The sequence below is a fragment of the Magallana gigas genome, chromosome 9 (genome assembly GCF_963853765.1).
Source record: "Magallana gigas chromosome 9, xbMagGiga1.1, whole genome shotgun sequence".
Lineage (NCBI taxonomy): Eukaryota > Metazoa > Mollusca > Bivalvia > Ostreida > Ostreidae > Magallana > Magallana gigas.
Genome location: NC_088861.1, coordinates 37,902,409 through 37,930,199, shown reverse-complemented (window position 1 = coordinate 37,930,199; position 27,791 = coordinate 37,902,409). Strand labels below are relative to the sequence as shown.

General features: G+C 34.4%; 2 protein-coding genes across 2 annotated transcripts; both read left to right on the top strand.

Moving 5' to 3' along the window:
* The first annotated feature begins 7,583 nt into the window (after positions 1-7,583).
* Positions 7,584-20,259, top strand: LOC117692051 (sushi, von Willebrand factor type A, EGF and pentraxin domain-containing protein 1-like). Its single transcript, XM_066072483.1, has 18 exons — positions 7,584-7,825; positions 7,955-8,116; positions 8,928-9,086; positions 9,215-9,375; positions 9,862-10,023; positions 10,815-10,973; positions 11,102-11,263; positions 13,033-13,194; positions 13,974-14,132; positions 14,261-14,422; positions 15,304-15,465; positions 16,280-16,438; positions 16,567-16,728; positions 17,620-17,781; positions 18,603-18,761; positions 18,890-19,051; positions 19,925-20,086; positions 20,231-20,259. The coding sequence occupies exons 6-18, from the start codon at positions 10,856-10,858 to the stop codon at positions 20,257-20,259; spliced, it is 1,920 nt and encodes a 639-aa protein (XP_065928555.1). The 5' UTR covers positions 7,584-7,825; positions 7,955-8,116; positions 8,928-9,086; positions 9,215-9,375; positions 9,862-10,023; positions 10,815-10,855.
* Positions 20,260-20,864: 605 nt separating this feature from the next.
* Positions 20,865-26,460, top strand: LOC136271733 (complement factor H-like). Its single transcript, XM_066072162.1, has 6 exons — positions 20,865-21,056; positions 21,185-21,346; positions 22,222-22,383; positions 23,959-24,117; positions 24,246-24,407; positions 24,820-26,460. Exons 1-6 carry the CDS (start codon positions 20,867-20,869, stop codon positions 25,104-25,106), a joined length of 1,122 nt encoding a protein of 373 aa, XP_065928234.1. The 5' UTR covers positions 20,865-20,866; the 3' UTR covers positions 25,107-26,460.
* Positions 26,461-27,791: the final 1,331 nt, after the last annotated feature.

The window sequence follows — 27,791 nt, the reverse complement described above, 5'->3', positions numbered from 1 at the left end:
CGGGCTTCAACGAAGGAGGAACATCTTAGTTTTCCTGATTTTGTTCATAAAAAGAAGAGCGAGGGGTATTTCCTGAAGTCGACCTCTCATTGTTTTCATTCTGATTGTCGCGTGACATATTCTGACGACCTATCATTCTCCCACGGCTTTGTTGAGTTATCTGATAGCTACGCGAGCTCCAACAGTCAGCACGCACATGACCTACTTTTCCGCAGTTCCAACATTCCACAGATTAGCGGGGGCTTCGTTCAACAGTATGTACATGCCTGTTTTGATTGATTGGTTTATTTATTTTGGGGCGGGACCTAACCTGAGGTTTGTTTTGTTTACAGAATCTGGCTCGGTGGCCTGTCTTTTTACATTTAAAACATCTATTATTTCGCGCATGGTCAATTTCCATGGGCTCTTCATGCCTACTGTTTACCGGTGCGGGATTATCCAAACGATCTCTGAAGAAAGGAAAGGTAGTATCAAAAGCAGGGGTAATTAAACCATTACTTATATTCTGTTTTTCGGTTATATCTGACCCTCGAATGGCCAATCTCTGTCTTAAATTTTGTTCTCTCATAGTAACTTGAATCGCTGATACTAAGTCTTTCGGACACTCTCTGAGAATTTTCATCCTTAAATAGTCGAACGTAAGCCCATCGCAGAAAATGTCAACCAATTGCACTGAAGGGTCTTTAATTCTATCTTTGTTATACGCGTCTTCCGCGATTTGTAATAATCTTTCGGCAAATAATTGCACGCTCTCGTTAGAGTTTTGTCTTGTCCTGCGCATTACCGCTAATGCATGTTGTGGATCTGTTATCTCAGCAAATCTATTTTGTAATGAGGCCCTAAGATCATGCCATGATGGCACTTCTTCGGCTGCTGCCGTTTCATCTAGATATCTTTTTATAAAATCTCCCACGGACCCTTTACTAGTTACGTAAGCTAACATCGGAATTTCATGCTCTGGTTTTCCTGACATTAATGCATATTTCTCTACCTCTTTAAGCCACTGTTTAAATTTTCTGGGGTCCCCCTCAAACGGAGTGATTACTGAGGACAAGGGTACTGATAGAGCGGCTGTCACTGCCCTCATTTGACTCATGAACAAAATTTTTTCGTCAACCGGCTTCGGATGTCTGGGTTCACGGAACTGATATGCCTTAGTGTCATCAAAAGATTCTTGACTACTTGATGGTGATTTATCTGAAGGACCTTTACCCTGTTCCCCTTTATCTTGGCCTAGACCTGTCATACTTTGTTCTAACTGTTCCATTTGTTTTCTATACTCTTCCCTATCATAACCAGTTGCCATGTTAGTCGCTGATCAAATTACCACTAAAAATAGAGACGATAGTGCTATGTAAAAGGATTCTTACCTTAAGAAGTCCTCCTGAAGAGTTTTCCTTGTCTTTTCTTGTACTTCGTCTTATCCTGGTCACGGCACCAAAATAACTAAGACAGATGTAAGACTTCTACCGCAGATAGTATCCCCGTTTGTACTTGTTATTGACAAAGTCAAAAGTCCGGTAAAAAGCTTCACAAGTTTATTGGATCGTTTAGTGGTATCAAAGCTGGTCTAATTCCGTTCTGTTCTGATCTACTAACAATTTGACATGCATATATATACCTTTTCGGCTGGGACAGACAGTTTCGGTTACTCATGACCAGCGTAGGTGGTCATGAGTGTAGATTTAGTGATCAAATTCCTAAACAATATTTTAATTCTAAATACAGTATCAACACTGTCAAACTGTCCATCACAGCGTAGGGGGATGCGGGCTTACAATCTCCCGCATCAGTACAAAACATGAATATAGGTTAAAAGGTTAACAGAAAACATACTTTGTGACAAGCTTGCAATATCAGGATTCCATAGAGTCTGTAAATATGGCAAATATAGCATTATTGTCCCACACCTAGACGTTTGAGATCATGCTGCTGCGCAATTAATTTCCAAAATATTTTTTACCAAGGACTTTCCAACATAGCTATTGACAGATTAATGCGCAGTTTAACATGTTCATTTCATAGTACCTTTCAAGGTGACCTTATAGTCATCTGTTTACAAGGGTCGTAAAAACCGGAATAATCTCATATCGTTTATTTGTACCACGTGGACTTTGACTGACAGAAATAGACACGTGCTGAAAACTATAGGATCTTCGTCCGACTACGGTCATCATGGTATACGAGGTTAAAGGGACTCTCTAAACGAAACACATCCTCACTTGCTAGATAATGAACAGACATAAATATGTCATTTTTAACCCCTCAAAGGGCCCCATTTAAAAAAAATGAATTTAGAATGTAGCAACTCATATGAAATAAATATCGTGGTTATTTTAAAAACTTTGAACAAATATTACCTAGGAAAAGTAGAAAAGACATATTTTTATCGACAAACACACATGTTAAGGAGGATCTTCGCGAGCCTTGCATGTGTTTTGTTTACAGAAAATACGCATGCGTTATAGTAAAGAAGGCTGAACCTCGTAATACGTTTCGATGTCAATATGTAATACGTTATTCATACGAGGGTTGTTCGGAAATTATTGAGACATTTACTATTATTTCCTTTGGAAAAAAGATAAACCCTTGAAATTTCACCAAAACGTACACCAGGATAGAGTTTACCAATGTAAAAAATTTATTTTCCATAGCATGATTAGATCATTCCTGGTAAACTGACCAAATTGCCATCGCCCAGTTACCCGGCGCAACCGCAAAATTACCGCAACGTCATTTTAACGCTTCTTATTGATCCTATGCTTTAAACACCTAACAAACAAAGTGAAAGTAGAATAAATTCTTCATTTCTCATCTTTTGTTTACATTTCAAGATGTCGACATTCGTATATTCCCTCCATTCTTGATTTTTGTGAGAAAAAAATCGGGTCATTTCTAACCGAAAGTCAAATTACTGTGCAATGTCTCCTACAGTGATTCTGTGTACATATTTTAGAACTATTGACATCAGTTAGTGTGTAAAAAGTACTTGATATTTAGTCACTTTGTCTGAATTCTAGCTAAACAATTAGTAAAAAAGACTATAAACTGAAGTTCTCTATCCCTTGCCATCGTATAGTTTTTGTTAAAGCAATTGGGTGGCATTAATAGGTTTTTTTCCGAAATTTCCATCAATTTGATGTATATTCGCTGCGCCGCCTTGACGTCAAATTTCTATATACCGTCGTTTTCAAATTCCTATTGCTTGGTAAATATATCTGTACCATATCCGTATTCCAACTCAAAACACTAATTAAACTTAATCAAAAGTTAGTCACAATAAATAGCAAACTGAACATATATAATCTGATCTCTTTTAGTATAAGCTGTAAATTTGCTGACACTTAGATAGACGATGTTTTAGTTTTCTTACTCTCCAAGTTTATGCTTGCGCCGGGTACCCCGACCACCGATTTGTTAGCTACCGTTGTAAACAAAATATTAAACATTTTTTAAATATTACTTTCTTTAATTATTTGTTAAGGTTTCTTCAATGTTCATGCTAATTTTCACCCAAATTCGTCACTTAGAAAGCGAAATATCCGTGTTGTCTCAATAATTTCCGAACAACCCCAGTAATGATTAATTTTAATGAAATAATTAGATTTATTTCATGGAGAACTTTGTAATTTTCTGAAAGTTTATACATTCATGAGTTGTACAAGAATACCGTACCCGATCAGAAAATTTTTTTCAAGTCGGTTTTTTGATAATTTGCGCCGAACCGTACTGTCTCTTTAAGTGTTTGGCAGCATATCTAATTATAGTCTTAGCACGGAGTTTTTAGACAGATGTGCAATCATCACTAGTTGACAAAATTCATGTTTCACACTGGACGGTTTAAATATTAAACTTAAACAAATATCGCGTCTCTCTCTCTCTCTCTCTCTCTCTCTCTCTCTCCTCTCTCTCTCTCTCTCAAATGTACATATTTTTTTGTATTTAAAATAAGAAAAACAACCGGTGGTATGCTGTATCGTGGCCAGCGGTTATATTTAATGTACCATATACACATCATGTAAAATTCATGTATTTTCCCTATACATGGGGTAATGTCTATATAATCAAAAGATTTTTCATTGTTCGTTGATTGTCTTCATATTGATTGGAAGTCCTCGCTAAAACGTCATGCGTTTGCACCTGTGTTTATGGAGTAAACAAATGTGAACAGAGGGGAAATACACTATTAAAAGAAATTAATTTCGCTTTTAATAAATATATTGATTACAGCAGGTTGCATATATATTATAATTGATTTAAATCTGCCTTAACTTTATAATTGTTTACAAAGGACAAGTACATAGATTTGATAATTGCCTAAAATAGGACATTATTAAACCTATTTAGTGTTTACCTATCTACTAGGTGAAAATTAATATACATTTAATTTGTATTTGTTTAATCAACCTATTGTTCAACACAGAGCACAAGGGTATCGTGTGAAGAAAGGCTTTCGTCACTGACATACATGCAGATGAAAAATGCCCGATTTTCCCTATTTATGTAAACATCACATTGCATTTATTATGTGGATAAGGGCGTGATAATAAGGTTCATTTCCTTTACCCCATGAATGTTTTCTAGCCAATATCATAATGTTATCTGGTCTTAAGCCGCTGAGTCTGACCCCTACATGTTGTAATGTATATTTTACTGGTTGAGGTTTTCATTTTGAAGCCTAGCTGCTTGATCGATTCCGGTCATATATTTTCATGGTATTTATATGCTCATTCCTTCTTTCCTCTAACATTTAGTGCCGTGACATGCCCCTGGAACAGTGTATGGTGTGTAGTTCAATAAATTAAAGGAAAAGTTGAACTGGGCATATCCTATATGACGTACTGCAGGACATGCCTCTAATGAAATGTTTTGCACCCCGCTGCAGCTATTTGCTATCAATAAGGCGACTGAACGCGCCTTGTTGACGCGGATGGTAAGCAAACGACAAAGCAAATCTAAAAAATAAACACATTCAATCAGAGAATTCCGATTTATCATTGTTTAAAATGAAACTCAAAATGTTTTTTTAAAGCAATCAATCGATACATTTTAATCTCTTAACTTAATGGAAATGAGAAAAAAGACGAAAACATGAATAATTAGCGGAGCTAACGTAATAAAGGTCAGGGGATTTTCATTCGCTGAAATCTATGGAAGGCCTTTACCCAGCTGCGTGACATGCCGCCAAAACACCCACGCAATTCGACCGCATTGAAGCTGGAAGGATCGCTTTGCTGGCATTAAAGAAAGGCTGTCATCTTGACGATTATACACGACATTAAAAGGAGGACTGTCTAGTATTTACCTAAATGGATACATGTATGCTTGCAAATATGCATGCGTTTAATGATAAATGTTGTTTATATATTGATTTCCTAAACACCACAGGTCACAGCTTACATACATGTATGTCTTTATATATTTGAATAATTTCGACACAGTTACTTCCTTACTCTCTATCCCACTCTCATTCAAGTCACGAGCGGTAATTGTCTTAACTCCACCAACTACGATATCATTGGACAAGATCAATCAAAAAACAAATACGTAGTTCACAAACCTGAATTGGGTTCAGGGGTCAACCAAGAAAGATGTCGATACTAAAAATTGCATTCTTCTCAACACAATCAACTGCAACTATAACAACTCTCTCCAAAAATTCCAAGATTCTGTACAAATACAGAAATCTGACATGTACAAACGGCTAGTTTCTTTGGCGTTTTAGTAGTGATTTATACAATGTTGATCATGTGGCGTATTGAATTGATGAATTATTTGACATATTTAATTGATAGATTATGTTGCGTGCGCGCGTGATGGTTGGGGGACTGAGGAGATCAGTGACACATATGGTACTTTATACATACAAGCCTGGCTTCTTGATTCCTGTAAAAAGAAGTTTTCTAAATCCTTCATGATGGATAAAAACAACATAAATACAACGTTTCCTACGGAAGACAATGTTAAGTTTGATTCATCATATAGCCTGACTTCTACAATTGTCTCTGTGCAGGTACGTTTACTATCCATTTCGTTTAATTATATCAATATGATGTCAATATCTATTAAAAATCTACACAAATTGGAGTCTGTTCAAAATAGAAATAATAAAGAAACTTCAATATTTTTCCTTTAGGCCAATACAAATGTGGCTTGTTTCTTTATTTTAGCAAAGTAAGTGTCTATATAATGATTAAACACCGGCTCTATTTTACTGATCATCTATGTCACCTAGAATTCTTCACTTAAGAATTCATTTGTTCAAACATTTAAATCCAGTCTATAATTCATAATTGCAATCCCTTGTTTAGCTGGACTAAGCTAAAGGTTCTTTTCTGATCTGAATTTGTATGGGGGGGGGGGGGGTTCTGTCGTCGTCGTTTTAACATTTTTTACATTTTCATCTTCTTCCACAGAACTTCTTGGTCAATTTTAACCGAACTTAACACAAGGCATTCCTCATCTTCCCAAGTCAATGGTTTGTTATTTGCTACGCTCAACGGAAAGCCTTCGCCAAATAGGCAGAATTTTACGGGGTTAAATTTCCCGCACGCTGGTTGGTGTTATAAAAGTTTGCATGGTCCAATATGAAACATTTTTTTTCAAGAATGGTGTTAATTGTGCTTTTTTATATAATTTTGAAACAGACTATGAAGTATTGACTTATTGCTATCGGTTGGAATTTTGCGTGAAACCCATCAAATCACTATGAACAATTTGTTCATTGGAACAGCCATATTGCGATAGTGTATCAGAACAGGAGGCAAAAATGGTTAAAATGAGTAATCTCACTACATGGCGCATTCGCAAACCCGGATATCTTTTATCTGCTCGGTCAAGAGGTTATTTAGAGCGAGCGATTAAGAAACTCTTGACTTAGGAAGATAGGCGTCCTTCCGTAAAGGGAATTTAAATGTGTTCAAGCGAAGGACCATCCCCTCTTCCAAAGGGATCGATAAAAAAAAGTTCTTCTCAAACACATTTTGGCCAGAAACAACTGAAACTTGGGTGAAGGAAGTCTTGATTCAAGTTTGTGTCGAAGGTACTCTTGATTCAAGTTTGTTCAAATTATGATCCCCCACTGTAAGGTTTGGGCACAACAATGAGTTGAAATTTTTTGTAGGAATATACAGAAAACTTTTTTTTAAAAAGATTCGGAAATCATGTGGCCAGATAAGGTTTAAGCTTGTGTTGGAGCATCGGCATGTACATTGTAGTTCAAATTTAAGAGTTTGCAAATCTTGATACCCTGAGATAGAAGGGAGCCACCATGGGAATTGAATCTAAACATAAAAATAAATAGAGAAAATCTTCTTAAACATTTCATTAACAAACGGGGTTCAATGTTTAACTTAAGACTATGTTGAGAAACATTTAAAATTCTTTTTAAGCTGCATCTACTGTACCAGTTAGGCTAGCTATTTTGTAATATATAATAAAAGTAATGGCTATTGTTTCCCAGCTGGTGAGCTTTGCAGCCTCTTGTATAAACAAATGTGTCAGGTAAAGTCATCTGTTTTTATGTATTAAGGAATTCTAAACCATATAGTTGATTTCCATCTGCTGTGTTTGTAGATGAAAGTTTTCACATCAAACAATGCTGGATTTGTGTTTCACGCCGGTGGAAGTGCAATGATTGACACATCATCAGACCGATACGGCGCCATTATATACGGTTACACAGAAACGGAAGTGTTTCTATGGAGACCGGACAAAGACACATCAAATGGTTATTTGGTCTATGTTGGTGGGAAATGGGGAAATGGAGAAAGCAGCCAGCAGGATTCTATTGTAGAAGTCACTGTAAAAGTCATAGACTTCGATGGTGCGTACTTACTCTGTGTAACATTTAGTGTTTTAAAGTATATATGTTTCACATGCACATTTTGAACTTCTTATCGTAGTTCGCAAAAAACCATCTGATAAAGACTATATCCAAATTCATCTTCTTCAGGAGTATGCCAATTACCACCAGACATTCCAAACGCAGATGTGACGGTCAAGAACAACACGGCTAGATATTTCTGTAATCCAGGGTATTATCAGCTGGAGAATACAGATGACTTCATTTCCTTTGACGGCAATAACTGGCAACCTACGAACTTTGAATGCATACGTAAACTATCAAATTTGATATTGATTTTTTAATTCCAAAACCTCTGTTTTATATATTTTGTAATACATGAGTTTAAAACAATTTACTGGGTCTACACCTATCGCTATCGTTAGTTATATGACATTCAAAGTTTGTTCAACACAGTAGAATTTGAGACAGTTAGTGAAGTGCAAACAAAAAAGATTGCCTCTTATCCATTCTCACAAATCATCTTACATCACAAAGTTACATATTATGACTCTATTATAATTAAATTCATATAGATTGATGTACTCTGTTTTGATGACAAAGCATCAATGAAACACCTGTTCTGCATACATAACTGTATGAAACAGTTTTTCATACGTTGCCCCTTTTACACGACTCTTACATGTGCATCACTTAAAACAAACGAAAAATTCGTAGGTAAATCAGATGAACCACATATGATTCATACGTTGGTAGGGTTTCTCTGTATACTACATGTATGTACAAAAAGTCATTACTGCAAAAACGAAAGTCATTTTGAACATTGTTTCTACGTGACGCCAGTATGTAAACCTGACTCAATAAGAGAATGGCGCAGCGACACTTTTGCGCAACAATGAAATATTTTATTGAAGGTATAAATACTACAGAAGGTAGGCTTGTATATTGGTAAACGAAACGCACCAATAATATGAATTGAATTATAGTACAGGCTTACAAATTAAAAAGAAAGATTTATTTATAGGCAACTGTTTTGTATATGATTTTCCTCCCTTTGGCAGATAGTAACGTTTTAACACATGAGTGTCGTTTATGTATCTTACTGTTTGTGTCTTCTTTATAGAAATTTGTGAAGACCCGCTCCCCATACCAAACGCCGAAGTGATGAGATTTTACAACAGAGCAATGTACTCTTGTCGGGAGGGTTATCGCTCGATGTCTGGCAGTAATATAATCAACTGTACAGCGTCTAATTGGCAATCGACGACATTCTCATGCTACGGTAGGATACATCTTTTTTTGATGTTCTTAAAAATAAGAATGATGCAAAATTGTTTTCTGAATAGATGTTTGATACATTAGAAAGTCTCGACTTTAGATATATTATAACTGAATTATCTTAAATTTCAGCATTATCCTGTGGTCCGGCACCAAACATAACAAATGCAGATGTACTTGTAAACAATGATGGTGCTATGTATGGCTGTGATTATGTTACATACCAAGTAACACAAACAACAAGATTGTCTGTGACGATGGTGTTTGGTCATTCACGGATTTCAAGTGTCTAAGTACGTATGATATACATGATATATAACCGTATTGTACAGCAAGTATCACATTATTGTCTATTTCCACTTCTCTATTTTAAAAAAAAAGTAACATCCGTTCCAACAAAAGCTAAAAACCGTTCGGGTCTGTTGACCAACAGGTGTGTAACGCTTCGATTTCAAAAACCCACCTGCACACCTTAAACTCGTGACTGACAGCTAAAACTCGTGACTGACATGTCGTTTTCCTTTCTAGGTCTTTAAATTTTATGCCTTTTTTCATTTTATATGCGTATTCCGTTTGTAAGTAATGCATTGACCTGTTTATTTGATGTTAGTATTATCCTGGCTTGGAAAAACATTGCACAAATATTGATAATCGCGACGGAGTAACACGGCCAAAAAAAATTAACTTGTTACACGCCTTGCTTTAATATGAGCTAATGTAAAAGATTCCGTGCAACAAAACCATCCTATAAAGACTATATTTTAATTCATCTTCTTCAGGAGTATGCCCAGTACCACAAGACATTCCAAACGCTGAAGTGACGGTTGAGGACAACACGGCTAGATATTTCTGTAATCCAGGGTATTATCAGCTGGAGAATACAGATGACTTCATTTCCTGTGACGGCAATAAATGGCAACCTACGAACTTTGAATGCATAGGTGAATTATCAAATTTGATATTGAAATTTAAATTCAAAACCTTTTTTTTTAATAGATGAGTTAAAAACAATTCATATCGCTATCATTAGTTGTATGACATACACAGTTTGTTCTACACAGTGAACAGTCCACAGTAAGTGAACTGCTAACAAAAACGATTGCCTCTTATTCATTCCAACAAATCATTTCACATCACAAAGTTACATATTATGACTCTATTATAATTAAATTCATATAAATTGATGTACTCTGTTTTCATGACAAGGCATCAATGAAACACCTGTTCTGCATACATAACTGTATGAAACAGTTTTTCATACGTTGCCCCTTTTACACGACTCTTACATGTGCATCACTTAAAACAAACGAAAAAATCGTAGCTAAATCAGATGAACAACATATGATTCATACGTCGGTAGGTTTTCTCTGTATACTACATGTATGTACACAAAGTAATTATTTACTACAAAAACGAAAGTCATTTTGAACATTGTTTCTACGTGACGCCAGTATGTAAACCTGACTGAATAAGAGAATGGCGCAGCGACAAATTTGCACAACAATGAAATATTTTATTGTAGGTATAAATACTGCAGAAGGTAGGCTTATATATTGGTAAACGAAACGCGGCAATACTATGAATTGAATTATAGTACAGGCTTACAAATTAAAAAGAAAGATTTATTTATAGGCAACTGTTTTGTATATGATTTTTCCTCCCTTTGGCAGATAGTAACGTTTTAACACATGAGTGTCGTTGATGTATCTTACTGTTTGTGTCTTCTTTATAGAAATTTGTGAAGACCCGCTCCCCATACCAAACGCCGAAGTGATGAGATTTAATAACAGAGCAATGTACTCTTGTCGGGAGGGTTATCGCTCGATGTCTGGCAGTAATATAATCAACTGTACAGCGTCTAATTGGCAAACGACGACATTCTCATGCTACGGTACGATACATCTCTTTATAGTGTTCATGAAAATAAGAATGAAGCAAAATTGTTTTCTGAATAGTTGTTTGATACATGAGAAAGTCTCGACTTTAGATATATTATAACTGAATTATCTTAAATTTCAGCATTATCCTGTGGTCCGGCACCAAACATAACAAATGCAGATGTACTTGTAAACGATGATGGTGCGATGTATGGCTGTGATAATGGTTACATACCAAGTAACACAAACAACAAGATTGTCTGTGACGATGGTATTTGGTCACTCACGGATTTCAACTGTTTAAGTACGTATGATATACATATAACCATATTGTACAGCAAGTATTACGTTATTGTGTATTTCCACTTCGCGGGCATGTTAAGGCTTCCCGATGCGATATGTAGAAAGTCACTTGTCTGTACTTCATACGATATGACGTCATAATTAACTTTGACGTCACGATCTGCATTCCTGTCGATAGTTCTCAGGGAATGTATCTTAACGTTAAAAGTGAATTATATCAAACCAGTATAATACCGCATGTTTCCTTTATTTAGATGCTGCAGTAAATTCTAGACGTACAAAATTCATTCATATTAAAAACCAGTATCAAATAATCGGCAGTTTTAAAGCTTCGTTTTAAGTAAAAGACTATTTATAAACTAGTGGTTTGGAGACTCTCCCTGCTACGTGTAAACAACTGAATGAAAAAATTTTAATGCATGTAAAACCAGCTTGGCGCAGGTGAAAGATCAACACAATTTTAAAATATTTTACGTAAAATTGGTAGAGAATATAAATACCAATGTGAATCGTGCTGCGGAAACCTGCGGATTTACCCAAATTTTTTGTAAATTGCTTTTGATTAGTAAAAATGTACATTATTTTGATGATTTTGTGGAATGTTTCAACAATATCTTCTATAAACGAAATATCTATTTCTTTCCCAAGCAAGAACTTCAAAGTTTATGACTTAACAAAGGATTTTTCTTAAAAATATGTATGATTTAATGTCATTAATCACCTGCGCCGATGCGTTTTAACTAGATCATTTGCAATATTAGGATTCGCCTGTCACGTGATTACGAAGTACATATGACGTCACAAAAATGCATCAAATATAATGTTTAACATCGATGTCAATAAATATAACATAGATTTAAAGAAATACTCCTGGTAAAATCATTTTTGCCATGAATCAAAAAATATCGTTTTCCAGCCGTATTTTAGCATCGGGACGCCTTAACAATGCTGCGTTCTCTATTTATAAAAAAAGTAACATCCGTTCCAACAAAAGCTATAAACCGTTCGGGTCTGTTGACAAACAGGTGTGTAACGCTTCGATTTCTAAAACCCACCTGCATACCTAAAACTCGTGACTGACAACTAAAACTCCTGGCTGACATGTCGTATTCCTTTCTAGGTCTTTAAATTTTATGCCTTTTTCATTGTATATGCGTATTCCGTTTGTTAGTAAGGCATTGACCTGTTTTTTATGTTAGTATTATCCTGGCTTGTAAAAAAAATGCAAAAAATTGATAATCGCGACGGAGTAACACGGCCAGGCAAAATGTACGTCCAGACTGAAGACGTCTACTGAAAAATACTTGAGACTGTGAAGAGGTCTGCGGCTTATAGAGGAGTTGTAGAGATATATAGCGGTGTTGAAAGAAAAACATAATGGGCACTGTCTATTTACGAAATGCGTTTAGCTTTAAGCAATAGATAGAATTACATAGTTAGGAAAAGTGCGAAAAAAATCCTTGCACCGCTCAATATTAAGTTGAACAATAGTTTTACTATTTATAATACCGTCTTGTATGCCTGATAACAATAAAAATTCTAAGGATTGAGTAATGCACTGTCTCTGGAACATGGTTGTCATCAGAAATGAACTTTAATTGTAAACGTTTGCGACTTTGTTGGTTAAGGCGTAATTCTACTGTAAATTAAACTCATTAATTAATTGAAAAAGTTAACTTGCTACACGCCTTGCTTTAATATGAGCTAATGTAAAAGATTCCGTGCAACAAAACCATCCTATGAGACTATATCTAAATTCATCTTCTTCAGGAGTATGCCCATTACCAAAAGACATTCCAAACGCAGAAGTGACGGTTGAGAACAACACGGCTAGATATTTCTGTAATCCAGGGTATTATCAGCTGGAGAATACAGATGACTTCATTTCCTTTGACGGCAATGAATGGCAACCTACGAACTTTGAATGCATACGTAAATTATCAAATTTGATATTGATTAATTCCCAAACCTCTGTTTTATATATTCTTTAATACATGGGTTGAAAACAATTTAATGAGTCCACACATATCATTAACTATATGACATAAAAAGTTTGTTCTACACAGTGCACAGTCCACAGTTAGTGAACTGCTAACAAACAAGATTCCCTCTTATTCACTCTCACAAATCATCTTACATCACAAAGTTACATATTATGACTCTATTATAATTAAATTCATATAGATTGATGTACTCTGTTTTGATGACAAAGCATCAATGAAACACCTGTTCTGCATACATAACTGTATGAAACAGTTTTTCATACGTTGCCCCTTTTACACGACTCTTACATGTGCATCACTCAAAACAAACGGAAAAATCGTAGGTAAATCAGATGAACAACATACGATTCATACGTTGGTAGGGTTTTCTCTGTATACTACATGTATGTAAACAAAGTCATTACTGCAAAAACGAAAGTCATTTTGAACATTAATTCTACGTGACGCCAGTATGTAAACCTGACTGAATAAGAGATCGGCGCAGCGACAAATTTGCGCAACAATGAAATATTTTATGGGTAGGTATAAATACTACAGAGGGTAGGCTTATATATTGAAATGTAGTACAGGTTTACGAATTAAAAAGAAAAATATTATTTATAGGCAAATGCTTTTTTTTTTTTTAGGTTTTTCCTGTGTTTGGCAGATAGTAACGTTTTAACACATGAGTGTCGTTTATGTATCTTACTGTTTGTATCTTCTTTATAGAAATTTGTGAAGACCCGCTCCCCATACCAAACGCCGAAGTGATGAGATTTAATAACAGAGCAATGTACTCTTGTCGGGAGGGTTATCGCTCGATGTCTGGCAGTAATATTATCAACTGTACAGCGTCTAATTGGCAAACAACGACATTCTCATGCTACGGTGGGATATATCTCTTTAAAATGTTCATAAAAATAAGAATGAAGCAAAATTGTTTTCTGAATAGATGTTTGATACATGAGAAAGTCTCGACTTTAGATATATTATAACTGAATTATCTTAAATTTCAGCATTATCCTGTGGTCCGGCACCAAACATAACAAATGCAGATGTACTTGTAAACGATGATGGTGCGATGTATGGATGTGATAATGGTTACATACCAAGTAACACAAACAACAAGATTGTCTGTGACGATGGTATTTGGTCACTCACGGATTTCAACTGTTTAAGTACGTATGATATACATATAACCGTATTGTACAGCAAGTATTACGTTATTGTGTATTTCCACTTCTCTATTTATAAAAAAAAGTAACATCCGTTCCAACAAAAGCTATAAACCGTTCGGGTCTGTTGACAAACAGGTGTGTAACGCTTCGATTTCTAAAACCCACCTGCATACCTAAAACTCGTGACTGACAACTAAAACTCGTGGCTGACATGTCGTATTCCTTTCTAGGTCTTTAAATTTTATGCCTTTTTCATTGTATATGCGTATTCCGTTTGTTAGTAAGGCATTGACCTGTTTTTTTATGTTGGTATTATCCTGGCTTGGAAAAAAATGCAAAAAATTGATAATCGCGACGGAGTAACACGGCCAGGCAAAATGTACGTCCAGACTGAAGACGTCTACAGAAAAATACTTGAAACTGTGAAGAGGTCTGCGACTTATAGAGGAGTTGTAGAGATATATAGCGGTGTTGAAAGAAAAACATAATGGGCACTGTCTATTTACGAAATGCGTTTAGCTTTAAGCAATAGATAGAATAACATAGTCAGGAAAAGTGCGAAAAAAATCCTTGCACCGCTCAATATTAAGTTGAACAATAGTTTTACTATTTATAATACCGTCTTGTATGCCTGATAACAATAAAAATTCTAAGGATTGAGTAATGCACTGTCTCTGGAACATGGTCGTCATCAGAAATGAACTTTAATTGTAAACGTTTGCGACTTTGTTGGTTAAGGCGTAACTCTACTGTAAATTAAACTCATTAATTAATTGAAAAAATTAACTTGCTACACGCCTTGCTTTAATATGAGCTAATGTAAAAGATTCCGTGCAACAAAACCATCCTATAAAGACTATATCTAAATTCATCTTCTTCAGGAGTATGCCCATTACCAAAAGACATTCCAAACGCAGAAGTGACGGTTGAGAACAACACAGCTAGATATTTCTGTAATCCAGGGTATTATCAGCTGGAGAATACAGATGACTTCATTTCCTGTGACGGCAATGAATGGCAACCTACGAACTTTGAATGCATACGTAAATTATCAAATTTGATATTAATTTTTTAATTTTCAAACCTCTGTTTTATATATTTTTTTTAATACATTGGTTAAAAACAATTTAATGGGTCTACACATATCGCATATCATTAGTTGTATGACATAAAAAGTTTGTTCTACACAGTGCACAGTCCACAGTTAGTGAACTGCTAACAAAAAAGATTGCCTCTTATCCATTCTCACAAATCATCTTACATCACAAAGTTACATATTATGACTCTATTATAATTAAATTCATATAGATTGATGTACTCTGTTTTGATGACAAAGCATCAATGAAACACCTGTTCTGCATACATAACTGTATGAAACAGTTTTTCATACGTTGCCCCTTTTATACGACTCTAACATGTGCATCACTTAAAAACACAAAAACTTTGTAGATAAATCAGATGAACAACATACGATTCATACGTTGGTAGGGTTTTCTCTGTATACTACATGTATGTACACAAAGTCATTACTGCAAAAACGAAAGTCATTTTGAACATTGTTTCTACGTGAAGCCAGTATGTAAACCTGACTCAATAAGAGAATGGCGCAGCGACACTTTTGCGCAACAATGAAATATTTTATTGAAGGTATAAATACTGCAGAGGGTAGGCTTATATATTGGTAAACGAAACGCGGCAATAATATGAATTGAATAATAGCGCATGCTTACGAATTAAAAAGAAAAATTTATTTATAGGCAAATGTTTTTTATATGATTTTTCCTCTCTTTGGCAGATAGTAACGTTTTAACACATGAGTGTCGTTTATGTATCTTACTGTTTGTGTCTTCTTTATAGAAATTTGTGAAGACCCGCTCCCCATACCAAACGCCGAAGTGATGAGATTTAATAACAGAGCAATGTACTCTTGTCGGGAGGGTTATCGCTCGATGTCTGGCAGTAATATAATCAACTGTACAGCGTCTAATTGGCAAACGACGACATTCTCATGCTACGGTACGATACATCTCTTTATAATGTTCATAAAAATAAGAATGAAGCAAAATTGTTTTCTGAATAGTTGTTTGATACATGAGAAAGTCTCGACTTTAGATATATTATAACTGAATTATCTTAAATTTCAGCATTATCCTGTGGTCCGGCACCAAACATAACAAATGCAGATGTACTTGTAAACGATGATGGTGCGATGTATGGATGTGATAATGGTTACATACCAAGTAACACAAACAACAAGATTGTCTGTGACGATGGTGTTTGGTCATTCACGGATTTCAAGTGTCTAAGTACGTATGATATACATATAACCGTATTGTACAGCAAGTATCACGTTATTGTCTATTTCCACTCCTCTATTTTAAAAAAAAGTAACATCCGTTCCAACAAAAGCTATAAACCGTTCGGGTCTGTTGACCAACAGGTGTGTAACGCTTCGATTTCGAAAACCCACCTGCACACCTAAAACTCGTGACTGACAACCACAACTCGTGACTGATATGTTGTTTTCCTTTCTAGGTCTTTAAATTTTATGCCTTTTTTTTCATTTTATATGCGTATTCCGTTTGTAAGTAATGCATTGACCTGTTTATTTGATGTTAGTATTATCCTGGCTTGGAAAAAAAAAATGCACAAATATTGATAATCGCGACGACGTAACACGGCCAGGCAAAATGTACGTCCAGACTAAAGACATCTACAGAAAAATACTTTAGACAGTGAAGAGGTCTTCGGCTTATAGAGGAGTTGTAGAGATAAATAGCGGTGTTGAAAGAAAAACATAATGGACACTGTCTATTTACGAAATGCGTTTAGCTTTAAGCAATATATAGAATAACATAGTCAGGAAAAGTGTGAAAAAAATCCCTGAACCGTTCAATATAAAGTTGTACAATAGTTTTACTATTTATAATACCGTCTTGTATTACCTGATAACAATAACAATTGTAAGGATTGAGTAATACACTGTCTCTAGAATATGGTAGTCATCAGACTTGAACTTTCATTGTAAACGTTTTCGACTTTGTTGGTTAAGGCGTAATTCTACTGTAAAATAAATTTATTAATTAATTGAAAAAAAATTAACTTGTTACACGCCTTGCTTTAATATGAGCTAAAGTAAAAGATTCCGTGCAACAAAACCATCCTATAAAGACTATATCTAAATTCATCTTCTTCAGGAGTATGCCCATTACCACAAGACATTCCAAACGCAGAAGTGACGGTTGAGAACAACACGGCTAGATATTTCTGTAATCCAGGGTATTATCAGCTGGAGAATACAGATGACTTCATTTCCTGTGACGGCAATAAATGGCAACCTACGAACTTTGAATGCATACGTAAATAATCAAATTTGATATTGAAATTTAAATCCAAAACCTTTTTTTTTTTTAATAGATGAGTTAAAAACAATTCATATCGCTATCACTAGTTGAATGACATACACAGCTTGTTCTGCACAGTAGAATTTGAGACAGTTAGTGAAGTGCTAACAAAAAACGATTGCCTCTTTTTCATTCTTACAAATCTTATTACGTCACAAAGTTAAAAATTATGACTCTATTATAATTAAATTCATATAGATTGATGTACTCTGTTTTGATGACAAAGCATCAATGAACCACCTGTTCTGCATACATAACTGTATGAAACAGTTTTTCATACGTTACCCCTCTTATACGAATTAAACATGTGCATCACTTAAAAACACAAAAACTTTGTAGGTAAATCAGATGAACAACATATGATTCATACTTTGGTAGGGTTTTCTCTGTATACTGTATGTAAACAAGGTCATTATTTACTGCAAGAACGAAAGTCACATATTATATTTATATATACATATTATATTTTGAACATTGTTTCTACGTGACGCCAGTATGTAAACCTGACTCAATAAGAGAATGGCGCAGCGACACTTTTGCGCAACAATGAAATATTTTATTGTAGGTATAAATACTACAGAAGGTAGGCTTATATATTGGTAAACGAAACGCACCAATAATATGAATTGAATTATAGTACATGCTTACGAATTAAAAAGAAAAATTAGTTTATAGGCAAATGTTTTGCATATGATTTTTCCTCTCTGTGGCAGATAGAAACCTTTTAACTCATGAGTGCCATTTATGTATATTAACCGTTTTTGTCTTCTATATAGAAATTTGTGAAGACCCACTCCCCATACCAAACGCCGAAGTGATGAGATTTAACAACAGAGCAATGTACTCTTGTCGGGAGGGTTATCGCTCGATGTCTGGCAGTAATATAATCAACTGTACAGCGTCTAATTGGCAAACGACGACATTCTCATGCTACGGTACGATACATCTCTTTATAATGTTCATAAAAATAAGAATGAAGCAAAATTGTTTTCTGAATAGGTGTTTTATACATGAGAAAGTCTTGATTTTAGATATATTATAATTATGTTATCTTAAATTTCAGCATTATCCTGTGGTCCGGCACCAAACATAACAAATGCAGATGTACTTGTAAACGATGATGGTGCTATGTATGGTTGTGATTATGGATACATACCAAGTAACACAAACAACCGAATTGTCTGTGACGATGGTGTTTGGTCACTCACAGATTTTAAATGTTTAAGTACGTATGATATATATATAACAGTATTGTACAGCAAGTATCACGTTATTGTCTATTTCCACTTCTCTTTTTAAAAAAAAGTAACATCCGTTCCAACAAAAGCTATAAACCGTTCGGGTCTGTTGACCAACAGGTGTGTAACGCTTCGACTTCGAAAACCCACCCGCACACCTAAAACTCGTGACTGACAACCAAAACTCGTGACTGACATGTCGTTTTCCTCTCTAGGTCTCTAAATGTTATGCCTTTTTTCATTTTATATGCGTATTCCGTTTGTAAGTGATGCACTGACCTGTTTATTTGATGTTAGTATTATCCAGGCTTGGAAAAAAAGTGCAAAAAAATTAAAATTGCGACGGAGTAACACGGCCAGGCAAAATGTACGTCTACACCAAAGACATCTACAGAGAAATACTTTAGACTGTGAAGAGGTCTGCGGCTTATAAAGGAGCATTGAGATACATAGCGGTGTTGAAAGAAAAACATAATGGACACTGTCTATTGAGGATTTGCGTTTAGCTTTTAGCAATATATAGAATAACATAGTCAGGAAAAGTGCGAAAAAAATCCCTGCACCGCTCAATATATAGTTGAACAATAGTTTTACTATTTATAATATCGTCTTGTATGCCTGATAACAAAAAAATTCTAAGGATTGAGTAATACACTGTCTCTGGAATATGGTCGTCATCAGACATGAACTTTAATTGTAAACGTTCGCAACTTTGTTGGTTAAGGCGTAATTCTACTGTAAATTAAATCTATTACTTAATTGAAAAAATTTCCACGCCTTGCTTTAATATGAGCTTATGTAAAAGATTCCGTGCAGCAAAACTATCCTATAAAGACTACATCTAAATTCATCTTCTTCAGGAGTATGCCCATTACCAAAAGGCATTCCAAACGCAGAAGTGACGGTTGAGAACAACACAGCTAGATATTTCTGTAATCCAGGGTATTATCAGCTGGAGAATACAGATGACTTCATTTCCTGTGACGGCAATGAATGGCAACCTACGAACTTTGAATGCATGCGTAAATTATCAAATTTAATATTAATTTTTTAATTTTCAAACCTCTGTTTTATATATTTTTTAATACATTGGTTAAAAACAATTTAATGAGTCCACACATATCGCTATCATTAACTATATGACATAAAAAGCTTGTTCTACACAGTGCACAGTCCACAGTTAGTGAACTGCTAACAAAAACGATTGCCTCTTTTTCATTCCAACAAATCATCTTACATCACAAAGTTACATATTATGACTCTATTATAATTAAATTCATATAGATTGATGTACTCTGTTTTGATGACAAAACATCAATGAAACACCTGTTCTGCATACATAACTGTATGAAACAGTTTTTCATACGTTGCCCCTTTTACACGACCCTAACATGTGCATCACTTAAACACACAAAAAAATCGTAGGTAAATCAGATGAACAACATACGATTCATACGTTGGTAGGGTTTTCTCTGTATACTACATGTATGTACAAAAAGACATTACTGCAAAAACGAAAGTCATTTTGAACATTGTTTCTACGTGACGCCAGTATGTAAACCTGACTCAATAAGAGAATGGCACAGCGACACTTTTGCGCAACAATGAAACATTTTATTGAAGGTATAAATACTACAGAAGGTAGTCTTATATATTGGTAAACGAAACGCACCAATAATATGAATTGAATTATAGTACAGGCTTACAAATTAAAAAGAAAGATTTATTTATAGGCAACTGTTTTGTATATGATTTTTCCTCCCTTTGGCAGATAGTAACGTTTTAACACATGAGTGTCGTTTATGTATCTTACTGTTTGTGTCTTCTTTATAGAAATTTGTGAAGACCCGCTCCCCATACCAAACGCCGAAGTGATGAGATTTAATAACAGAGCAATGTACTCTTGTCGGGAGGGTTATCGCTCGATGTCTGGCAGTAATATAATCAACTGTACAGCGTCTAATTGGCAAACGACGACATTCTCATGCTACGGTACGATACATCTCTTTATAATGTTCATAAAAATAAGAATGAAGCAAAATTGTTTTCTGAATAGTTGTTTGATACATGAGAAAGTCTCGACTTTAGATATATTATAACTGAATTATCTTAAATTTCAGCATTATCCTGTGGTCCGGCACCAAACATAACAAATGCAGATGTACTTGTAAACGATGATGGTGCGATGTATGGCTGTGATGATGGTTACATACCAAGTAACACAAACAACAAGATTGTCTGTGACGATGGTATTTGGTCACTCACGGATTTCAACTGTTTAAGTACGTATGATATACATATAACCGTATTGTACAGCAAGTATTACGTTATTGTGTATTTCCACTTCTCTTTTTATAAACAAAGTAACATCCGTTCCAACAAAAGCTATAAACCGTTCGGGTCTGTTGACAAACAGGTGTGTAACGCTTCGATTTCTAAAACCCACCTGCATACCTAAAACTCGTAACTGACAACTACAACTCGTGGCTGACATGTCGTATTCCTTTCAAGGTCTTTAAGTTTTATGCCTTTTTCATTTTATATGCGTATTCCGTTTGTAAGTAAGGCATTGACCTGTTTTTTATGTTAGTATTATCCTGGCTTGAACAAAAATGCATAAAATTGATAATCGCGACGGAGTAACACGGCCAGGCAAAATGTACGTCCAGACTGAAGACGTCTACAGAAAAATACTTGAGACTGTGAAGAGGTCTGCGGCTTATAGAGGAGTTGTACAGATATATAGCGGTGTTGAAAGAAAAACATAGTGGTTATTTACGAATTGCGTTTAGCTTTAAGCAATTTATAGAATAACATTGTCAGGAAAAGTGCAAAAAAAAAACCCTGCACCGCTCAATATAAAGTTGAACAATAGTTTTACTATTTATAATACCGTCTTGTATGCCTGATAACAATGAAAATTCTAAGGATTGAGTAATACACTGTCTCTGGAATATGGTCGTCATCAGACATGGACCTTAATTGTAAACGTTTGCGACTTTGTTGGTTAAGGCGTAATTCTGCTGTAAATTAAATGTATTAATTGATTGAAAACAAATTAACTTGTTACATGCCTTGCTTTAATATGAGCTAATGTAAAAGATTCCGTGCAACAAAACCATCCTAAAAAGACTATATCTAAATTCATCTTCTTAAGGAGTATGCCCATTACCACAAGACATTCCAAACGCAGAAGTGACGGTTGAGAACAACACGGCTAGATATTTCTGTAATCCAGGGTATTATCAGCTGGAGAATACAGATGACTTCATTTCCTGTGACGGCAATAAATGGCAACCTACGAACTTTGAATGCATAGGTAAATTATCAAATTTGATATTGAAATTTAACGAGGCCGGGTCTAATTAGTTCTGCCCTAGATTTTTTAATGAAATTTTTTACCTGAATTTCTACTGATATAATTATTGTTTTAAGATTAAAAAATAAGACATTTACCACACCGTTTGTTTAGGGGGTCATCTCAAAGTTTGTTAAAATTTAACATAGGACCCTATGGGATTTCGCTTGAAATGTATCAATTTTACACATTTTTTTAAACTTCTGCCCTAGGGATTTCTTTTTCTGTTCTACATATTAAAGTTATTGCTAAAAGGCATCAAATGGTCAAATAAAAAAAACCTTTTACCTCCTGGTTTGTTCCAGGGGTCTTATCAAAGTTGATTTTTGTATGCCCAATTTCCCAGATTTGTCAGATAATGGCTATTTTTTATTTGACAAAGGCGGAAAAGTAATCTTTATAGTATTATTAAAGCCTTCAGACATATTTAAGTAATAAAAAAATATATAACATCACATATTAAGGGTCATTAATATAAAATACATGGTTACTGTCTTGAAATATATGAATTAAGCTATATTTAGGCGGGTTAAGAAAACGTGACAGAGGGTTTGGCCTGCTGAACCCTCTTCACTTTTTCAACCCGAGCCCAAATATAGCTTATACTTCGAAACAGTTATGTTTATTCCACAATATAACATTAATTTTACGCATTAAACGAGCCATTTTCAACAAATTTCGCTGAATATCTGCAGATAAAACTATCACGCCATGGCGTCAAACAAGCAAAAAGATGACGTCACAATACAAATGAAACGCTGCGCGAAAGCGTGCGTACTCGTTCTGTACTCGGCCTCGTTAAATCCAAAACCATTTTTTTTTAATAGATGAGTTAAAAACAATTCATATCGCTATCATTAGTTGTATGACATACACAGCTTGTTCTGCTCAGTAGAATTTGAGACAGTTAGTGAAGTGCTAACAAAAAACGATTGCCTCTTTTTCATTCCAACAAATCATCTTACATCACAAAGTTACATATTATGACTCTATTATAATTAAATTCATATAGATTGATGTACTCTGTTTTGATGACAAAGCATCAATGAAACACCTGTTCTGCATACATAACTGTATGAAACAGTTTTTCATACGTTGCCCCTTTTACACGACTCTAACATGTGCATCACTTAAAACACAAATAAAATCGTAGGTAAATCAGATGAACAACATACGATTCATACGTTGGTAGGGTTTTCTCTGTATACTATATGTATGTACAAAAAGACATTACTGCAAACACGAAAGTCATTTTGAACATTAATTCTACGTGACGCCTGTATGTAAACCTGACTGAATAAGAGATCGGCGCAGCGACAAATTTGCGCAACAATGAAATATTTTATAGGTAGGTATAAATACTACAGAGGGTAGGCTTATATATTGAAATGTAGTACAGGTTTACGAATTAAAAAGAAAAATATTATTTATAGGCAAATGCTTTTTTTTTTTAGGTTTTTCCTGTGTTTGGCAGATAGTAACGTTTTAACACATGAGTGTCGTTTATGTATCTTACCGTTTGTATCTTCTTTATAGAAATTTGTGAAGACCCGCTCCCCATACCAAAGGCCGAAGTGATGAGATGTAACAACAGAGCAATGTACTCTTGTCGGGAGGGTTATCGCTCGATGTCTGGCAGTAATATTATCAACTGTACAGCGTCTAATTGGCAAACAACGACATTCTCATGCTACGGTGGGATATATCTCTTTAAAATGTTCATAAAAATAAGAATGAAGCAAAATTGTTTTCTGAATAGATGTTTGATACATGAGAAAGTCTCGACTTTAGATATATTATAACTGAATTATCTTAAATTTCAGCATTATCCTGTGGTCCGGCACCAAACATAACAAATGCAGATGTACTTGTAAACGATGATGGTGCGATGTATGGCTGTCAGAATGGTTACATACCAAGTAACACAAACAACAGAATTGTCTGTGACGATGGTGTTTGGTCATTCACGGATTTTAAGTGTGTTGGTAGGTGATGAATATATTTAAGAGTATTGTTTCAAAATTACACTGTTGCCAGTCGATTTTAAATGTTTCGATAAAATATAAAGCATTACATACCAGACATTGTGTCTAGTAATTTCTTAAGCTGTAAACAAAAGTGATACAATTATTATTACGAAAATTCAAAACAAAAGTTTGCAAATATTTATTGATTTGTTTTAAACTTTACATTAACTCAATAGTAATAGCAGATTTGATGTACCCTATAGCTTAATATATTTGCAGAAAGTCGATAAAAAGCAAGATTTTTTCCACCGCTCTATGTCATTTTTGATATAACAGTTGTCAAATTTTCATCTATACTTTAGCAGAAGTTGTCATATAGTGACATTTTTTTCACATTGTAAAAATATAGCTTTAAGTTAATACTTTACAGATGGATTAGGGAATACCAGAGGTCTTTTAAACAACCAGAGTTTAGAAATATGGCTGAAACAGATCAAAAAGGATCTTTTGATAGATAAAAGAAACACCAGTGCCTATAGGCGCACGCTGAGCAGTGTTTATGATCCGCGTCCTGCCTCGATTGCCATCGGTGGATCAGGAGTTGTTCTAATATGCACGGCAATATTCATTCTTGTTTTGCTGGATGTTTTAAATTTCTGTAAATACGATTTCAGAAAAATCTCGAAAGTAACAAAATCAAAACCCCGCTTTAAGTGATAAATGCATGTTTGTACCCTGTCATGAGAAAAATAGTATAAAGGGATACAACTAGATATATTTAACTTAAATATGATGCACAATGTATATCTGGTTGAACATTAGTGATGAAGGGAAACATCTATTACAAAAATAAATGCTATTCTACATATAAACTTTAATCCCACCTTGAAAGCAATAAATGTTGCACGCACGATGCATTATAGCTACGAAGTTTACGTTTTTTCAATGGTGTTGATTTCGAGTTGCTTAAACAACTTTTTTTGAAAATATACTTTAAAAAGCAAAATAGTTGTTAACAATCTTTTTCTAGTTTGTGGTTTATCTCAGGAGCTCCGATAATGCATCCCAACAAAGACACTACAACGTCACAAATGACAATAAAAGGGATAAATTACATTTTTGCTGCCTACTTAATTTTTATCCTACATTGATCAAAGAAATCTTTTAAAACGTCATATTTTTCTCGTTTTTCTCTATCTCTGCCACTTTTCTTTTTATGTCACTTGACTCACCCAGATTACCTATCATTGGAATTGCTTTTCGTTTGTCGTCGTACCTTTTAAATTTGACATGTTTAGCATCTTGAAAACTATAAGGTCAATTGTTACCATTATTGGTTTGCCACATCAGTTATGTATCAATCTTTTTATTCTTTAATATATTAACGAAAAACTAAATACATAGCAATGATATCCAGAATGCTTTCTTTCACAATTGGGAAATTCGCAGCCCCTTTGTAAGTTTTTCAGTTTCTGTGAAACAGCTATTGAATTGAGTGATGTTTTGGTTTTTTTTAATCAAAATCAATTGATTGTTTTTTTTATTCACACATTGGTATATTGATTACTAGTGTTTTGAAAATAAATAGTTTTTTTGCCTAACTTTAACAGATTTAAGCGCTGTGTTTAAATAATTCGTTTACCTGTTTCGAACGGGAATTTTTGCACCGTGTTTCTCTTTATTTTTACGATAACAATACGATTTTTGATTTTATATTTCTATTGTAGTCTAGCTTATTTTACAAAATGTAGTTTTCAAAGAATATGTATGAACTGTATGATAAATGTCTCATTATATAACCTATCAATTTAATTGTTTAAAACAAAATCACTTTTAAAACGAATTTCCTTCACGTGTTTTATATATATATATATCTACAATTACTGCTTGACTTTCAATGTAATATTTGAATTGTACATGGAAAAATAAATCACTCGCCGTGGCCTTCAACTCAACATTAATGTATAGCGACGATGTATTTTAAATAAACAATAATTTATTGTTACTTCAATTTTTACGTCGACTTGATATATCCCAACGAGTTTGAAATAAAAGATACCACACAATCCAATTCTTATGTTTTACATTTAGATATTTTTCTAGCAAGAAACATTGATGAAATCTTATAAAAAATCTTTATGATTAACATGGCGACTTCAAATTTTCTATTGTCAACTGTTCTTACTTGTGTAGGAATATACCTTTATCACTGGCATATGAAGTTTTTGTCTCTTAGTTGATGCGATACGCAAGGACATATTCTACCTATTAACAATTTTTATAACGAGACAAGCTTCTGACAAACAAGTTGATAAAAAAAAGACTATAAACAGTCTCAATTTAGGTCATCATTTTGTTAGCAATACGGTCGATACCAAGAACTTGTTAGCAAATAAAATCTTCTGCTAGGTCTAATGCCGACTGAAGTTGTTCATACTTATAGTGAGGCCGAAGGACTTTTCTGTGTTTTTTTTTCCTTTTGACCGATTCCTAAAAAAAGCACGCCAGTTGTAACTGGTCAGCAGAGGATGCTCACTCCTCCATAGCACATGCTCCTACATGTACCTCTAATTTCTGTAGAAGTCCGTGTTTTTTTATTTGCTTTTGATTTTGGTATACTGTTCGTTATCACCACATTGCATTTATATTTCTGCTACTGTTTCTTTAATATGGTACTGCAAGACCACATTGCGTGTCTAAATTTTATTACTTATGACGACTTTGTTTAGCATTGATAAATTTGTCGATGACCGGGCGACGGGTTGATGGAATAACTGAGTATGGACCTTAATACTTGAATTCTTTTTGTTATTTTTTTTTCTTTATTTTTTTTACTGAGTTTCTTCCTTTTTTCCCAAACGATGTGCATGCTCAGGCATACACTGTATAAGCATACATGGTAGCTACGCCACTGTATGCCTATGTAAACCCTATTTCAAAAAAGTATATATCTACAGATATAGATCTTCAAATAAGCAAAACTTTGTTTTACAATATGCAAGAAGTTACTTCCAAAGCTTACGTTTATAAAGCTGTACATGTGTTACATGTATTTTACTTTTATGAAAAAAATGTTAATCTACTATGTCTTATGATATACGAAAAATGTCTCAATGATGCATAATGTTTCCACCATAGTATTACTAATTTATTTATGTAATATATGATTGATGGTGCATTATTTAATTAAAAAAGATGAAAATATTTACAGTAGATTTTTTTGTGTGTTTTTAATGTGAATTTGTGGTCCTTATTTTATATCAATTGCCTATGAATCTAACATAAGTAGCCCAATATATTATAATTATGTACAGTTTCATAAAAAATCATAAGTGAAAGAATATATCAGGTTTTGTGTTATGAATACTGGTTTAGTATACCCAAAAAACTCTTCTAAAAAAA

Coding starts and splice junctions, on each gene's coding strand:
- LOC136271733 (XM_066072162.1), top strand. CDS start 20,867: ATGTATCTTACTGTTTGTGTCTTCTTTATAGAAATTTGTGAAGACCCG. Junction 22,384..23,958: donor TACGAACTTTGAATGCATAG/GTAAATTATCAA, acceptor TCTTCTTTATAG/AAATTTGTGAAGACCCGCTC. Junction 24,118..24,245: donor AACGACATTCTCATGCTACG/GTGGGATATATC, acceptor CTTAAATTTCAG/CATTATCCTGTGGTCCGGCA.
- LOC117692051 (XM_066072483.1), top strand. CDS start 10,856: ATGAGATTTAATAACAGAGCAATGTACTCTTGTCGGGAGGGTTATCGC. Junction 14,423..15,303: donor CACGGATTTCAACTGTTTAA/GTACGTATGATA, acceptor CATCTTCTTCAG/GAGTATGCCCATTACCAAAA. Junction 15,466..16,279: donor TACGAACTTTGAATGCATAC/GTAAATTATCAA, acceptor TCTTCTTTATAG/AAATTTGTGAAGACCCGCTC.